The sequence below is a fragment of the Danio rerio genome, chromosome 19 (genome assembly GCF_049306965.1).
Source record: "Danio rerio strain Tuebingen ecotype United States chromosome 19, GRCz12tu, whole genome shotgun sequence".
Taxonomy (NCBI): Eukaryota; Metazoa; Chordata; class Actinopteri; order Cypriniformes; family Danionidae; genus Danio; species Danio rerio.
Genome location: NC_133194.1, coordinates 18,421,164 through 18,439,692, shown reverse-complemented (window position 1 = coordinate 18,439,692; position 18,529 = coordinate 18,421,164). Strand labels below are relative to the sequence as shown.

The 18,529-nt window shown below is 34.0% G+C and overlaps 1 protein-coding gene across 2 annotated transcripts; it reads right to left on the bottom strand.

Moving 5' to 3' along the window:
* maneal (mannosidase endo-alpha like) lies at positions 1–17,337 on the bottom strand. Of its 2 annotated transcripts, none has more exons than XM_073930969.1 (4): positions 16,223–17,337; positions 15,990–16,106; positions 5,604–5,680; positions 1–2,568 (listed from the first exon to the last, which is right to left on the bottom strand). In XM_073930969.1, the coding sequence occupies exons 1-3, from the start codon at positions 16,725–16,727 to the stop codon at positions 5,628–5,630; spliced, it is 675 nt and encodes a 224-aa protein (XP_073787070.1). In that variant the 5' UTR covers positions 16,728–17,337; the 3' UTR covers positions 1–2,568; positions 5,604–5,627. The 2 variants fall into 2 exon arrangements, with proteins under 2 accessions (XP_073787070.1, NP_001038579.1); NM_001045114.1 differs by having other exon boundaries at positions 1,932–2,568; positions 15,997–16,106; positions 16,223–16,727.
* Positions 17,338–18,529: the final 1,192 nt, after the last annotated feature.

Genomic DNA, 18,529 nt, shown 5'->3' with positions numbered 1-18,529 from the left:
TTTATTTTACTATTTATTTTTTACAGAAATCCATTTTGTTCAGTCTGTTAATGTCCGTATTACAGCCTTATGACAAAAAAGTTGTTTAGTCATTTAATATTTACCGTAAATTACAATATGCATATTTAGCATTTACAGAACAAAACAGACCCAGCCAATATCCAAACAAACCATCTCCACAACCAACATTTTATATTGCATCCAAACCACATTAATAGTAAGGTACAGTTTAAAAATATGGAGGCTGCATTGTCAATGCTAGCAAGAGGTCAGATTCACAGATTGAATGTCTATAACGTTAAAGGAGTAGCTATATCTGAAAACTATATGCTTTTCTTTTCTTTTTTTCTGTGGAATACAAAAGGAGAAACTGCGCAAACTTTATTCTATTCTTATCTATATAATTATAAGGAACGAGGATAGGTGCTGCCAAAGGAATCAAAATATAAATAAATAATTCATGCTACGCAAAATGTTAGCATGGAGTTTAAAGATATTCACTGAAAGTTTGCAGCTCTGAAATCTTATTTGCATTCACTTACATTCTAACATGAACCATCAGGATAATTTATCCAGGGTTTGAAGTCATTTTCTCATTCCCATTTGGATTCTTGGACTGGTTATGATGCTCCATATTTGACATGTACTGTACATAAATTAATGTTTATTCATTAAACATATAAAGTGTGTAGGGTAAAAAAGTAAACCATCCTTTAAAATAAATGAATAAATAACTATTATAATAATAACAATCTCGACAACACTTTATTTTAATGGTCCATTTGAGTATTAGTAGACTGTCAGCTTAATATATGTCGATACTGCTCTTTCAACAGACATTTAACTGACTATAAAAACTTTGCAAGTGCATGTCAACTAACACAAACCCTAACCCCAACTCCAATCTAACAATCTTCTTATAATCTAATGAGAATTAGTTGCAATGGAGCTTTAATTCAACAAATGGACCATCAAAGTAAAGTCTGACCAAAATCTCCTTTTGCGTTCCACAAAATAAATAACCTGCAATCAGATTTGTAATGTCAAGCGGGTGAGAAAATGATCACAGAATTGGGTCCCTCCTTATAAGGTGACCTTAACTACTATGCACTTACATCAATATTAATACAATGTACCTACTGTTTTCATAATGCATTTCTGGTGCTCTTGATGTGGTATACGATGAGGTTAGGGACAGGTTAGGTTTATATGGGTAGGTTTAAGGTGTAACTGATGGTCAACATTACAAAAAATTACATAAATTAATTACATCCAGGTATTTAATCAATCATAAGTACAATGTAAAAACATGTATTTATACAATAAGTACATTGTAGAAAATTATTAATTTCAGTGTAGGTACATATTAGTTAAGACCACATAACAACAAAGTGGGACCCAGAATTGAAATTTTTGGGTAAAGTTGAATTGAAATCTCTGCAAGAAAAACAGCGAAAAGTGAGAAAAATAAGATTGTAAATTAGCTGCCTTTGAAAAAAGGTGTTGTGCAAACAGTCTCAATGCATAACTGAACAATGTTTATGCTTCCACCCAAAGTTTTAAATGTAACACGAGTGAAATTAAATATTAAATAAATACATTGTAAACAAAGCATCCATTCCATTCCCTGTGTTCAAGAAAATAAAATTTGCATTTCAGAAAAACAATATTTTATATGATGTGCACTGGGATTTTTTCACCGGTTAGTCATCACAACAAATTTTATAAGAAGTTATAATGTAAGAAGTTAGCGTTTTTGTTGCACGTTAAGGAATTCATCTGATAAATGGGTTACTCACATGTTCCTGTGTGTAAAAAATCTCCACCATATTTTTTTCCTGCACATCTTGTCTTTTTCACCTATTTTTTTAATTTGGCAGATTAAAATGTGAAAGGAAACATAGTTAACAGTAGGAAGGTGTGATGTCCAATCACATAAGCCACTGCTCTTTCTCTTTACTGAAATGCTCCGCCCACTTCTTGGTGAGTTCCAGGTAGTGGTCTGGTTGATGGGGTTTGTAGTCCAAATACAGACGGGCCACAGTCTTTTTAGGAACAGCCCTCTCAATCTGAGTTCCTTCATGCCACTCATTAAAAGAAGTTATTGTGATGATATCAGGCCTTACTGACATTGCCGCCTGCAAAGAGGTCTCATAATATCGTCCATTCACTCTGTTGCGTGTATTATGGTTGTTCCATGGCCGGACAGCGGTATCCATATAGCCAGGTCCAGCACTGGGCACAAACAACAAGTTGTTCTTGTCACAGAAAGCCTTGATTGCTTTCCAGTTCTGGTGGGAGGATCCAAAGGAAAAGCCATTAGAAGCAAAGTAGGTGTACATGCCATCAAAACCGCCAGCCAGTATGTCTTGCTTGTGACGCTCTTCCACAATGAGGGCAATGAAGATGCCATCATAAGGAGTTCCTCGGAGACTGTGAGAGCCTCTGATGGTTAGCAGCTCAGCCCAGGTCTCAGGTGGGGTAAGGTATGAGTCGTATACATAAAAGAGTGGAAGGATCTTCCCAGTGCTGGACTTAAACCTGTAGAAAGCACCATGTGTCCCATATCTGAAAAAGATTGCAATAGTGATGTGTTTATTTACACTCAAATTATTTTTTAAACATATGTAAAGAATGTACACTAACAGTCAAATGTTAGGTATCAGTCAGATTTGTAAAAGTGTAAGCAGATTCTATTAACCAACACTGCATTTATTTGATAAATGTAAAAACTCTAATAATACAGTGGAAAGTGTGAAACCCTGAAACATTTATACCGAAATATCTATTTTCTTACTGAATGTAGATCAAAAACTAATATGTTATGTAATATACAATGCATTGGGAAAGTATTCATAGCACTTTACTTTTTCCACATTTTTTATGTTACAGCCTTATTCCAAATTTACTTATTTACATAAATCTATTTATTTATGTTACAGCCTTATTAAATTTATTTATTCCTCAAAAAAAAAAAATATTTATATATATATATATATATATATATATATATATATATATATATATATATATATATATATATATATATATATATATATATATATATATATATATATATATATAATTATTTTTTTAAATTAAAATTATTAAAAATTAAATTAAAAATCACATGAACATAAGTATTCACAGCCTTTGCAGCGAAGCTCTATATTGAGCTCAGGTTTCCACTGATCATTCTTGAGATGTTTCAGTAGCTTAACTGGAGTTCACCTGTGGTAAATTCAGTTGATTGGACAGGATTTAATAAGGTATACACATGTCTATATAAGGCCCCAGGGTTGATAGTGCATGTCAAAGCACAAACCAAGCATGAAGACAAAAACATTGTCGGTAGACCTCCGAGGCATGATTGTCTTGAGGCACTAGGCTGGGGAAGGTTACAGAAAAAATTCTACTGCTCTGAAAGTTCCAATGAGCACAGTGTCCTCCATCATCCATAAGTGGAAGATGTTTGGAACCACCAGTACTCTTGCTGGCCGGCCATCTAAGCTGAGTGATCGGGGGAGAAGGGCCTTAGTCAGGGAGGTAATCAATAACCTGATGGTCACGCTGTCTGAGCTCTAGCATTCTTCTGTGAAGAGAGGAGAACCTTACAGATGAACAACCATCTGTGCAGCAATTCATCAATCAGGCCTGTATTGTAGAGTGGCCAGACGGAAGCCACTCCCTGCCTGGAATTTGCCAAAAGGCATCTGAAGGATTCTCAGACCATAAGAAACCAAATTCTGTGGTCTGATGAGATTAAATTTGAACTCTCTGGAGTAAATGCAAGGCAATACGTTTGGAAAAAAACCAGGCACAGCTCATCAACACGCAAATACCATCCCTTCAGTGAAGCATTGTGGTGGCAGCATCATGTTGTGGGGATGTTTTTCTGAAGCAGGACTTGGAAGACTAGTTAGGATAGAGGGAAAAATTAATGCAACAATATACAGAGACATACTGAATGAAAAACTGCTTCAGAGTGCTCTTGACCTCAGGCTAGGGTGACGGTTCATTTTCCAGCAGGGCAATGACCCAAAGCACACTGACAAAATATCAATGAAGTGGTTTCACAACAACTCGGTGAATGTCTTTGAGTGGCCCAGCCAGAGCCTCTGGGGAATTCAGATTTCTCTGGGGAAATCTGAAAATGGCTATACACCGTTGATTCTCATCTAATCTGTAGAGCTTGAGAGGTACTGCAAAGAGAAATGGGCAAAAATTCCCAAACACAGGTGTGCTAAGCTTGTGGCCTGATATTCAAAAAGACTTAAGGCTGTAATTGCTGTCAAAGGTGAATCAACAAAGTATTGAGCAAAGGCTGCGAATACTTATGAACATGTGATTTTTCATTTTTCATAGATTTTTATTTTTAATAAATTTGCAACAATTTCAAAAAATCTTTTTTCACATTGTCATTATGGGGTATTGTGTGTAGAATTTTGAGGAAATAAATTAATTTAATTCATTTTAGAATGGAACATAAAAAACTGGAAAAACTGAAGCGCTATGAATACTTTCTGGCTAGACTGTATTAGATTCTGTGAGCAGAACATAAAAAATGGTTTTGATCCCAAATTGATGGGTGGTGTACATACACTAAGGATGCATTATAATTTGAAATAATTATAAAAATATTTGTTTATCTATTCATGATTGATCAAATAAGTACAAACATAAGGAACAAAGCTGCATTAATTGATCAGAATATAGTAAAGAATCATTACAATGAAAAATTAGTTTGCACAGCTGAGTTTTCTCGTCAGCTAAATTACTTCAGGTCACATAAGTGTTTAGAAATCACTTTAGCAAACATTTCTTTTTTAAGCAATGTTTAAATCATCTCAAGACATTCTAGTAGTAGTTTTCTGCCATGTTCCATTAGAGAGAGAAAAATAAATAAATAAAATAAAAGACACTAGGATGAACTATAGCAGAGTGTATTAGTTAAACTCTTTAAACTTAAAGTTAATTTATAGATTTACTGATTAGATTTTCAAATCCAAAGTTATATACATAATAGTAATAATGAAGTGTATGCTGAGAGATTTTTGTTGATTTTAGTTTTGAACATGAGCATTACAGATCACATGCCAGTAAAGCTGTCCATATTACCTGATAGCATGGACTGTTTATAGTAAATCTACTCTATGATTATCTCAGTTTTACAATAATTTCTGTTGCTAATGAGGAACAATTCAATGATAAATATATTTGCAATATGTTCATAATCAATCAATACTGCAAAATATTACAGTCAGTAGACACTTATGATGCTTTAGTGTTTTACAGACTGCAGCCATTGTTACCATCTACTAAACCTGAGTGGGTGAGCTGCAATAGCATCAGGTCATGTTATACGTTCTGTTTCATGAATGATTAATAACAGAAAAGACCTCTATTTTTAAAACACCACTCTCTTTTTCTGTTCTCCTGACTGGATTGAATTTCACCAGCTTCTCCTGAGTTCAAAGCAAGCCAGCTTATCAAAATGAGGAAGAGCTAGACCTTCAGGTAAGCAGACAGGAGACTCTCTGATCTTTAGTGTTGGAAAAGGGACAGGTTGTATTGAGGTTTGGTATTGATGAGGTGAATCTTACGTGTCAATGATGTATTTGATGTTGTCATGCACACTGATATCTGTCCGGCCTTTGTAGGGCTGCAGGTGAAACGCAACCTGTAAATATATATATGTATATAGTTAATAAAATATAAAATCTGCAACACCAAATCAAAAAAAGTTGCTACAGTATGAAAAATGCAAAAATAAAAGCAAAAAGTGATTTCCAAATTAGCTTTGACTTGTATTTCAAGGCAGTTATTATGAACACAAACTATTTTATAATTTGTCTGGTCAACTTCATTTCAATTGTAAATATACATCCTTTCCAGCCATTCATACCTGCAACATATTTCAAGAAAAGTTGAGACGAGAGCAGTTTATGGCTAGTAATGGCTAGGCAAATTTGTTAAATAATGATGCGATTTGAAAAAGGTGATGTCAACAGGTGATTGTAATTATGATTTGGTACAAAAGCAGCATCAAAGAAAGATCTAATACTTTAGGAGAAAAGATGGACTGAGGATTGCCAGTTTGCCAACAAATATGTGACAAAATTATTGAAATGTTTAAAAAATATGTTCCTCAAAGAAAGACAGGAAGACATTTGGATATTTCACCTTCCTCAGTGTATAACAATTAAAAGATACAAGGAATCTAAAAGAATTTCAGTGCGTCAAGGACAAGAGTGCAAGCCTAAGCTGAACAATAACACTGTATCAAGAATTATTATTCATCTATGAGTTGAATGAGCTTACAACATGGGCTCAGAACTACTTTGGCAAACCTCTGTCAAGTACTACATCAATTCCAGTTACATCCACAAATGTCAGTTCAAACTGTTCTATACTGAGCTCAGAGGCATCTGTGACGGACCATCACAAAACGGAAACATGTACTGTGGTCAGATGAATCAGTGTTTCAGGTATTTTTGGGAGAAATGGATGCCATGTGCTCCAAACCAAGGGAAAAAATATCCAGACCAATATCTTTTGCGTCTCTTCTACATTGTGTAAATAAATATTCCCTTTGATATCTTTTAGTGATTTATTGTCTGTGAAAACAGCAAGAACAAAAAAAAAATGAGCGCAGATCTATTCAACCAGCCCTTGTGCACTCGCTTCTTCTTCATACACACCACAATGAATTTTCTTTTTAAGGTAACAGAGGGGGCACTCTACATGTAAAACAATAAACAAATGTTAACCCTTACCTTCCCAATAGTCTTTTAATGTGGGCAAGTGGAGAGAATCATTATAACCCTGTTACACCAGCAACCAGTCCAAAAACCAGGGTCTGACATGCCATGAGGTTGTGTCAGTGCCCATGGCAAAGGTAACTTGCACTTCTGTGATGGTTTTAATAATGCTCAAAATTGGATTACATGTTTATTTAAAAAAATCACGAGGAACCTTTTTAATAATGTGCTTTTGTATTGTCTGCAATAAAAATACAAGTCAAAGTAAATTTAAAAATAACTTCTTTCTTTTTTATTTGCGTTTTCCATACTGTCCAAACTTTTATGATTTGGGGTTGTATTAATATAGTTAATAAAATATAAAACAATCATAAGCTGTTTTTAAACGTAAAGCATTTGACCATATCCCTGTTATAAACCAATACATATGATAATGATAATCACACAAGAAAAACATAGAAATGCGGGAATGGCATTATATTTGATGCAAAACAAACACAAGTGCCATCTTTTCAATCGGTTGGACTAGGCTTTTTGCTGGTGTTTATATAAAATTTTTGGATGTAGGATGTCAGTTTTGTCAAGCTTGTGCAAGTATCTTAGCATATAAACTACTGATGTTGGGCAAGTTACAAAAAACTACAGACCTTGAGGCCACTATAATAATGCCTATAGACAAATAAAACAGCAATAATTACAAGGATTTTTAACAAGTAAGCTAAACATATACACAACTGCTAAAACACAGCCTACAACACAGAACAAAAGCAAAACAGATGACATATGCTGAACATGTAAACATATGCATGGTTTTTTAGGAAATATCTGTTATCCTTTATGAAATCTCCCAAACTAACACAATAAATCTACATGCAAGTAATTTAGGCTGCTGTCAAAAATTGTGCATTTTTAGCTTCATCATTATAGTAGAAACATTTATCAGCAATCATTTATACAGCAACAGTCACACTGAGACAGGGGATAATAATGCAAATGTCATAACAGCACCCATGAAAGAAAAAAAAAACATATAAAGGTAATGCTAATTAGTGAAAAATGCATATAAAGGATGTTTCTGGATAATGACCCATATTTCCAAGCATATTCAGACTAAAACTATAACTGAATGCTGTACGGTAATGCTGTGTGACCACACTTAATCCAGAGGAGAAGTGACTGAAATTGAATGTGTTTCTGTAAAAACTGGAAATGTTATCAATTGCTAATTTTGCACACCTGGTGACATGAAGCAGAGTTTCATCACAAACAGCTGTCAAATTTGAAAGGTTTTTCGGCTCAAATAAATGTGCACTGCTTTGTCATTGCTGGCCTACATTTACATAACACTCTTTTACGTTGCTGTTGGCAAAACAGAATGCTAGCACAGGCACTACTAAATATTTTTGTGTAGCACCATTGCATAAACAAATATAGTATTATGCTAAAGAACACACTAATTTAAGAGTCTAAATTATCATATGCATATGTTTATATGGAACAAAAACATGTCTTTCACCCAAGATGGTCCATACTGACTCCAAAGGCAGATACTGATAAGATCAGGGCCTGGTCACATGTTGATTGGTCAGTTTGAATGTCTCAGCATTTGGGGTTTGGTCACATGGTCAAGAAAGAGACAAAATAGCTGGTAAACGTTGTCTTTTCCTGGCCTGTTTTTTCCTTGTCTGCTCTTTTCCTAACCTATCTTTTCCTGGTCTGCGCTCTCCTGCTCTGCTCCTCTCCTCTTCTGGAGTCTATCTTCTACTTGCTCTCTTAGTCTCTCCCTCCCTTTGTCTCTGCTTCTACCTCTGGTAACTTTAATTTTACACTTAAGCTGGGTACAATTATTATCATATGTTTTTTTATCATTTAATATTTATCATTTTATACAGTTATTCTACAACTAATTCAGTTGTGACCATAGCAAGTTATTATCATTTAATCATTTAATTATCAAGTATTTGTGAATTACTTTTGATTTAACATCAACATTTAATTGCCCCATATTGCAATACAATACAACTACATAATATCAACGCTCTCCCACATTTTAACCTATTAATACTGCCCTTATTTCTGTTTTTTTGGAATAAGATTGCAGAGGAATGGTTTGACTTGAAATGTACAGGTTTTTACCATCAACACTGATAACGTTTTAGTAATTCGGCAGAACTACAGTTTGCTGTGGCTAAACCCATTCCTACACTAACATATTTATGTAAGTCTCTACCAATGACTAAATATAAAAAAAGATATGGCAGCTAGATGAGGTCATGATTGATAATAAAGAACTACAAGTTTTCACCTTCTTCTTCTCCCACTGCTCACAGCCTTGTTTTTAATGTCCAGCTAAATCTCTTTTTTTTTAGATTTGTACAATGAGTTACATTTTTGTTCAAGAAGAGTTTTGCGTTGGTTTATCCACAATTTAAAATGAGAATTTCTTCATTAACTTTTCATTTTTTTTTCATGTGTAGGCTATTCAAATAGTTTAAAGTTTAATCTTTTAATTTTGATAACATGTTCATTAAATTAGCATTTTCAAGCCATTTTCCCTTATAATAACAAGAAAGCTTCATATTGGATATTATGTAATACAATGCAGTTACACAATACCTTACCTAGAGCTTACGACATAATACATTCTGCCTTGAAAATGTGTTGCAACTAAAGTACAAATTTAGTTACAAACTAAGCTAGTAGTCAATAAGCCAGTTTAAGTTTAAGGAATAACTTATGAACAGCTGGTGCAACCCTACCCTGTACTTTATATGAAGCACATTGTTAGCTTTTAGCATAATTTTTGAATTTTACTGACAAGATTTCTAATAGCCAGAAATTCTGCTGTTGACACAGTAAATAGTAATGCATTATATTAATGTGTTACAGCAACAATAATAAAATACATTAATAGGGTATATGCAGATGGACTTTTTATTTACAGTATCCAAGTTAAAGTGTTTCCGGTGAACTTTATGCTGTTACAAAATTGCACGTTTAATGTTTGTTTTCTTCAAAAATAAATTATCTTTATACCCTGATTGATATACGATGCAAAGTGGGAATGTATAAGAGCCACTAAATTAAATTCTATTTTTCCGCACCTTGTCATTAAAATATGAAAAAAAAATTTACTTCAGTATTTTCAATGAAGTTTCTGCTCTAGCCTGCTGATCTTGATGGTGTATGTATGTGAACTTTTTTTTTTTTATTGTTTTACACTTGAACAACTAAATGAATGTTTAAGTCTATTTAACTGATTATATTTGAATTACATTACAACATAAATGCTGTACAAGGAACTGTATAAAATTAAAAAAAGTCACCTTTCACTGTAAGTTTATTGGTAGGGGAAAAACACTAGCTGTGCATATACTCTATTACTCCCATTCACTGCAAACCATAGCTGTAGTTCACTACATTAATGATGACTGTGTTCCTCTAGTTTCACTATGGCAAACTTTTCTAATAATAGGGATTGAAAATATTTATAATACAACACTCCTATGAGGACACTCCTGCTTTCTAATGTGTGTGAAACGTAACACATGAAATATTATTAAAACATATTATTAGAACATATTATTAAACGTACACATTCTCTGCAGAGACTAATGAAAATATGGGAAGCCACTATTGCATGCAGATAATACATGCATCAACAAATGCTACTAGTTGGCTCAGATTCTCTGGTTGGTAAGTTCAGTTAACATAACAATGTCATTAACCAATGACATGATCTGTTAAGGACATTTGATACATGCATATCCATTGTAGTCTCCTTAAATGTTTGTGTTACTTTGAATAAAATGTCTGCTAAATGAATAATGTCAGTTATGCAGTTGGTAAAATAAATAATGAAGTGCATACAAATCAGAAATACTGAACATATTTTTAAATACTTCAGCAACACCTTTGAAAAGTTGCTGACAGACGACCTTCTCATAGTCTGAGAAGCATGGTAACTTGAGAAACAGTCATGAATTCTACAGGAGAGAGACTAGATATCCACTTTAGTGACAGCGACATGTACATGGCTGATTGCACTACAGAACCCTGAGGCCCTTGAAGAAGAAAAGCCAAGCACAAACACCCACCATTTTTCCACACCGCCAATCCGGAAGGTCTTTATGAACTGTTTCCATGACAACCTGCTTTTCGGCGACACAGCTAAGTCTATCATGGACAGTTTGACATCAGACTCATGAACAAGTATTGTACATCTGTTCCACTAAAACGTTCATGAGTTTCAACATCCCACTGTTTCTTTAGTGACTGATCATGGGTGTATTCAACAACTAGTAAAAGCACTTTTCTACTTCACATATCTGCATAAACAGAAAAGTGAGAAGATGAAAAGTCAGACAGTGCTACCTATCTGAACAAAGTCTGTCTCTGCTTTACTTTGTGTTATACCTGATATATGACAAAGAACATGATCTGCTGAATTGTGAATTTGTTCTGACACATTATGCAAATCAGAAGTTTCAATTCCCTGTTGTAATCTCTTATGCACTGCCATCTTAGCTGAAAATGTATCTTTAAGAAACATGTTTTAAACATGAAATGCAAATTTACTATTCATCCTTCAGAAAAAAGACTGATTGATGGTTGGAAAGAAATCAACCCAGAGACAAAACTACTGATAAATCCTGTGTCATTTGAATGGCTGAATGTTTCTGTACAGAATGAACCATGGCCTTGAGGAGTTATAAGATATAGCGGTTATTGTCTAGGCTCTGGAGTGACGTCAATCCACTCAACCAGACTCAAATTAAAATATATACTAGATTGCACAGAAAATCTTTCTCAAAACCAAGAAAGAAGAACACAAACAGTACACAAATTAATCAACAAACTAGCTGACATACAGTTTACCCAAAGGATCAACTGCAGACATGCATAGTGTGAACAGATTCATTAAGGTTTTATAGAGGGCAGGCTTCTTCAACTGTACCATTAAGGTGCTCCCAGGTTCAGTGTTTTTTCCCTTTCTTTTGCCAACATTCACATTTAACAATCAACCAGACAACTCCATAGTCTCACCTACACTGCCACCATTATTGACAGTTTACTGCAGGGGTGTCAAAAGTCGGTCCTGGAGGGCCGGTGTCCTGCTGACTTTAGCTCCAACTTGCTTCAACACACCGGCCAGGAAGTTTCCAGTATACCTAGTAAGTGCTTGATTAGCTTGTTTAGGTGTGTTTGATTAGGGTTGTAGCTAAACTATACAGGACACTGGCCCTCTAGGACAGAGTGTGGACACCCCTGGTTTACTGTTTGCAGCATCACCCTAATCTCAGCCTCAATCATGTTTGTTGAAGGTTTCGATTTAACATTTTGGTAAAATAACAATATAAAATTAAGAAGATATGTTGGAAAATAATGCTTTACAGGGTGGTCATAATCCAGGCATTAATATTATCATATGGAAAATGTCTATTTTGTAATTAAATAAGAATAAGAAAAGGTGAAAAAGTAGTATTTTCTACACCAAAAAGTCAAAGTCAAAAGTAAAACAAATGAACAACTGCTTAATTGCTTCATACACATACTGTAGATCCAGCAGCCATGCTAAAGTGTGAAATTACACTGGTAAGACTGGCAATAAACAAAAGCAATTAATTCTGCCAAATAAAGACTAGAGCTATTCGTACCAGAGAAATGAAGCAGTCCATTTGACGGGCAGTTTTGCTTTTTTACCTTATTCCAATGGGACTTTTACTGCTTCACATGGAAGATAGTGTTAAAAGGACTAAACAGTGCTGCCATCTATATTAATTATTTATATATTTATAGGCATGAAAACAATTACTGATGCACAACTGAACATGAAAATTTTTAATCATTTTAATAATCTAAGTTTTTGTAACTGTAATGGTCTTTTAGTGGGTTTTCAAACTTGATCAGTTATATCAGTTATATCATGATCGTTTAAAGAAACTCCATGAGTGTTTGGTTGTGAGAAGGAAGGTCATTTTTATAAAGCTAATCTAGCCAAATCATGGATCTTTTTTGTTGAAAATAACTGTATTTGAACTGTGGTAATTTGTCATTAAGATGCTTACATCTGCTGATAAACATTATCATATTTAACATATCATATTTAACATAAAGCCAGAGTGCCCAGCAATGTAAATCTTGTAAATCACAAGAAGTAAAGACATTTGCTTGATTATACTCCACTGGCCAAGCAGCCTTTGCAATGCAACTAGAAACATTTATGAATGTGTACAAACAACTGCTATTGTTGTTAACCGCCTTTAATATGTTCAAAAAACATTTAATCTGGTTTATAGAGAATCAGACATGTCATCATTCCTATTAGAATGAAACTAGCATGTTTCCATTTGTACCTACCATCTTAATGATTTGTTGTTTAAATGTGTTTCAACTATGTTTTATCTCTATTACAAAAAGTTGGTGTTTAAGTTTATTTTGTATATATTAATTTGTTATTAACATCTACATAACTATATATTTTAGTAATTCTTAACTATGTTTGATTGATTGTATAATACTTGTATTGTTTTCTTTTACGTTGTTTAGGGACAACAGATGAAAAATAGCCTTCTGGCTAATTCTGGTACATTTGCAGAAATGCTAATGTACACTGTCCCTGCCAAATAAACTAACAAATAAATAAATAAATTTATAAATTGTTTGCTAGTTACAACCCAATTTGCTTTTTTAAAATGCTGCCCCTTATTTTTTGTTAAGACTTAAAACGACATCTGTGCTACAGAAGGCCATGCTTTGTTTACCCTAAACAGAGCATGTGAACAAATACAGAATTCATGGACTTCCACTGAATGTAAACCTGACTTATACAAACACCACATTTGAAAAGAATTACCTTCAAAATGACTGAGCAAAGCATACACTAACTGTATTATTGCAAGCAAGGTGGTACAGACTTGCTTCTCTCGACAACAAGGGATAATCAAACATGATGAACAAAAAGACTGAGCTCAACTCATCCAATAAAAATGGTAAACACATCTATAGTAACAGTGATTGATCATAGGCACAAACCTTTTAGTTATAGCAACAAACAAATAAAAGATGTTCAGTTCCCTGAGTCACTAATATTTATAATAAGCACATATTTTGTGGCATAACATAAAACTCAGGCTATAAATCTGAAGGGATGATTCTACCTTCAGATCTTTTGATCCTTTGCTGTGTTATACATGTATATACTGTTCACCAAAAAAATGATCCAAAACAGTCTACTTTTTTCTTGGACTGAAAACATCCACAATTTGATGAATGCACATATACAAAAAGGTCTGGTCCACATTGACTATCCTAGGATTCTTTTATTTTTCTTTTATTTTTCTTTTTTTACCAAATTATGGAATTAAGATGCCTACATTCTTGAAAAAATGTATTTTAAGAACAACACAAGCGCACATATCATTGCATTACCAACAGCAGTTATCTTAGGAAAGGGGTGACCAAACTGCATATTTTAGTTCCAACCCCAATTAAACACACCTGAACCAGCTAATTAAGCTCTTTCCAGGTATACTTGAAACTTCCAGGCTGGTGAGTTGGAAGAAGTTGGAGCTAAACTATGCAGGACACCGGCCCTCCAGGACTGAGTTTGGACACCCCTTTCTTAGGGGGATTACAATTAGGCTTTGTTCCTTTAAAGAATCTGCACATAGCTATTTAATGAGCAGTTAACTTTATTTTTGTCCAGCTCAGTTCATAGTTCAAGATCTGCTTCTTACAAACTCAATCCTCACAAATGCTGTGGTTTAGGTCTGTAATATGCTTTAAAATATTCAAATTCACATTTGCATGAATTCCATTTTTACAAAAAATGTCATGTTTGAAAAACTGAAAGCCTTTAAAAGTGTTTACATTTACCAAAACATTAATTAATTTCCCTTCGGCTTAGTCCCTTATTTATCATGGGAATGAACCGCCAACTATTCCAGCATATGTTTTACGCAGCAGATGCTCTTTCATCTAAAACATAGTACTGAGAAACACCCATACACTCTCTCATTCACACGTGCACTCATACACTACATCTAATTTAGTTTACCCAATTCATCTACACTACATGTCTTTGGATTTCGGGGGTAACCGAGCACCCATAGGAAACCCACGCAAACACAGGGAGAACACTAAGAACTCCATTACCAAAACAGTCTGTATATAAAACACTTACAAAGATATGTAACCTGTATCTCTTTGCTTGCATGTTAGGTGACAATCAACTGAAATCAGACAACTGTGAACATATGGAAAACAATGTGTTGTTAAATTACTAAATGGGGTCTTTTATGTGAATGTGTTGTTAAAGTGGTTTGAAATTGATCTATGGTGCTGCATCTGTTAGGGGTAGATATGGCCAATGAAGACCATTTAAGGGCACTGCCCCATTGTCAAACTGTTTATACCTAAATGTACATGTTTTGCACTTTTATTTCCAGCAGTATATATATATATATATATATATATATATATATATATATATATATATATATATATATATATATATATATATATATATATATATATATATATATATATTTGAGTCAGAATTATTAGCCCCCCTTTGAATTTTTTTTTCTTTTTTAAATATTTTCTAAACGATGTTAAACAGAGCAAGGAAATCTTCACAGTATGTCTGATAATATTTTTTCTTCTGGAGAAAGCTTTATTTGTTTTGTTTCGGCTAGAATAAAAACAGTTTTTAATTTTTAAAAAAACCTTTTAGGGGCAAAATTATTAGTCCCTTTAAGCTAATTTTTTTCTCGATTGTCCACAGAACAAACCATCGTTATACAATAATTTGCCTAATTACCCTGACCTGCCTAGTTAACCATATTAATTTAGTTAAGCCTTTAAATGTCACTTTAAGTTGTAGAGAAGTGTCTTGAAAAAGATCTTGTAAAATATTATTTACCGTCATCATGGCAAAGATAAAATAAATCAGTTATTAGAAATAAGTTATTAAACTATTATGTTCAGAAATGTGTTGAAAAAAAATCTTCTCTCCAATAAACAGAAATTGGGGAAAAAAATGAAACAGGGTGGCAAATAATTCAGGGGGCTAATAATTCTGACTTCAACTATATATATATATATATATATATATATATATATATATATATATATATATATATATATATATATATATATATATATATATATATATATATAATAACAATAAAAATAGTTTTTGTAAGAGGAGATAAGTTCTCTCACCAGTTACCTTGATACTGTGTTTATGGGCAGCATCCATTACAGCAGGCACTAGATCCTCTGAGGGTTTGCCATGTTCATCTGCCACACCAGGTGGGTACCAGGACAAGACCACCACACCTGGCATCAGAAGTGTAAATACATTCTTCATTTTAAACCTTGAATTTTAAGGATGAACTATCATCATCATCATCACTAAAGCAGAACTCTTCAAATTGTATTTTGACTAAAAAAACCTGCAGCTGCAGCTTCGATTTGTGCCATGTGAGATTCAATGACTTCTGGATCTCTGGAGCTGTAGGGTCCAAGTTCAGGATAATAACTGGACGCAATGTCATCCGGAGGATTGTGTCTTCCTTTAGGGTGACTGGCTGCTATTTTGGGGTCCCAGTGTGGTACCAATACGTGGTCCCAGTGTATATAACTACTGTCCATCTGTGGTGAGCCATACCATAAATAATAGAATATGTGAATGTCATAGAATATGCTGTGATCAGGACCAGAGTTGGAGAACACGATCTTGGTGTCACTGTGCAAACCACCATTTTGACCTGCTGATTCTATTAAATGATTGGGTCTCTGTTCCATTCGCTCTCCAACCAAAGGCATCAGCTCCATTCCTGGTGCAAGATCTGAGAAACCATCAGTGGGCTTAAGTGTTCTTAGGCCCATCATAGTGCCAAAAATGAACAGAGTGAACAATAACAAAGCCACGCACGCTTTTCTGCGTAACCTGTTCATGGCCGCTGTCCCTGGTCCTGGAAAAAGCAGTCCAAATAGAGGTTAAAACGGTCGAGGCCTCCAAAAGTGGCTTGTGAATTTCTTGTGTTCCATTTCGCCCCCTATAAGACTTAGCGTTTGACACTCTGGATTGGTTGCTTATTGGTCTCTGCTAAGAACCCATTATTTTTTCATACATTAGCAAATTAAGAAGATTCTGAAAAATAACTACATCCGATGAGGACATTAAACTGATTCCCATCATTCCACATTATTTATCAATGTATATTCACAACTGAGCAGTAGATATTAACAAATTAACAATGCACAAGCATATGCTTTGATAAGTCGCACACGCCCGTTTGAATCCGACGCAGATATCCAAGCACTCATGCCTTTATCACAAGCATCAATACATCAGTCTCCATCGTTTACTTTGTGCTGCTTCCCACTCGCAAAACTGAAGGCTGGTTTCCCTCTCCTGTTGTGATACATACGCGTGAACCTTTCCTCAATCCCTCTCCGCAGTACAAAACACTTTCCACATCATATGCACCGGCTATGTGAAAGCATCGGCTGATTTCCTAGCCTCTGTCGCCAGTGTGCTCATGATAAATCATCTCTTGTTACTGGAAGGTGGAGTCTTGTGGGTTTGTCACCATGCACGCATGCTCGCGCAGGCACACTGGCTGTGTTCGCAATGGCGTGATGCTTACTGTATACTAAATAGCACAGACTCAATGTGCATACTATTCGCTTAAAAATATATGCAATATGCATTTCAGTTAGCATACCAGTAAGTAGCATAATGTAAATATTCCATTACACTTTGGTAAAGATGTTGGTCATCTACTATCATAGTTGTTATTTTATTGATATGAGTAGGAAAATATGTTGTTTATTATTATTTTTTCTTTCTCTCTTTAATATTTAATTATTAATCTTGTCTTATAAATTTAAATTCACAGATAATAGATTAGGTGTGCAAAATTATTTTTGTTCCGATCGTATTTCAAATATACAACTGATTCGAACTCATCAACCGTTTCAGCAGTTATTTTTTCCAAGAGGTTCTCAAAAACAACAGTCAAATTATTTATATTATTTAAAACGTTTAATGATAACATTTAGCGCACTGCAATGACATCTAGCGGAAAACAAAGCAATACACGTCTGTTTTTCAGCGAATTCTGTTTGTCTCTCGTGTGTTCCACGATGGTAGCACGTCTTCAGCGCAAATATATGAAGAGTTCAGATGCAAAAACCTCTAAATGCCATCAGAAATTTTCTCCTAAAATTAGCATTTTCTCAGCCTTAGCCTATGTTTAGCCTATGTTTAATTATTTCACTTTAAAGGCAATGAAAATAACTTTTTAATCACCATAAAAGTAAAATTTATGAGCACAAACACAAGAGACAAAAATGCAAATTTTAGAAAAAATTATCAAACGTTATTTAGAGTTTTAAGCAACTAAAACTAAACTATCTAAACTCTTCATACGTTCCTGAATGATTGTTATAACTTTATATTGGTTTATTTTGATTAAACTTTTTATACACTTCTAAAAATTCGTAAAAGTTTAAGGAAATTACAGAAATATGCCTTATGAACGAGTGAATATGTCAAATTCAGAAGAATACATTTCTACAATTATTTCATGACAATTACTGAGTAGACTCAACTAATGTAGTGTTGAATAAATGAATTAATAAATAAATAAGACCGGTACTGTAGATTTTAACTTTATACACATTTAGGTATTTAAACAGTTTAATTTTAAGGCAATAAATAGAAAATAAAGCACATTTTTGCTTGAACACTT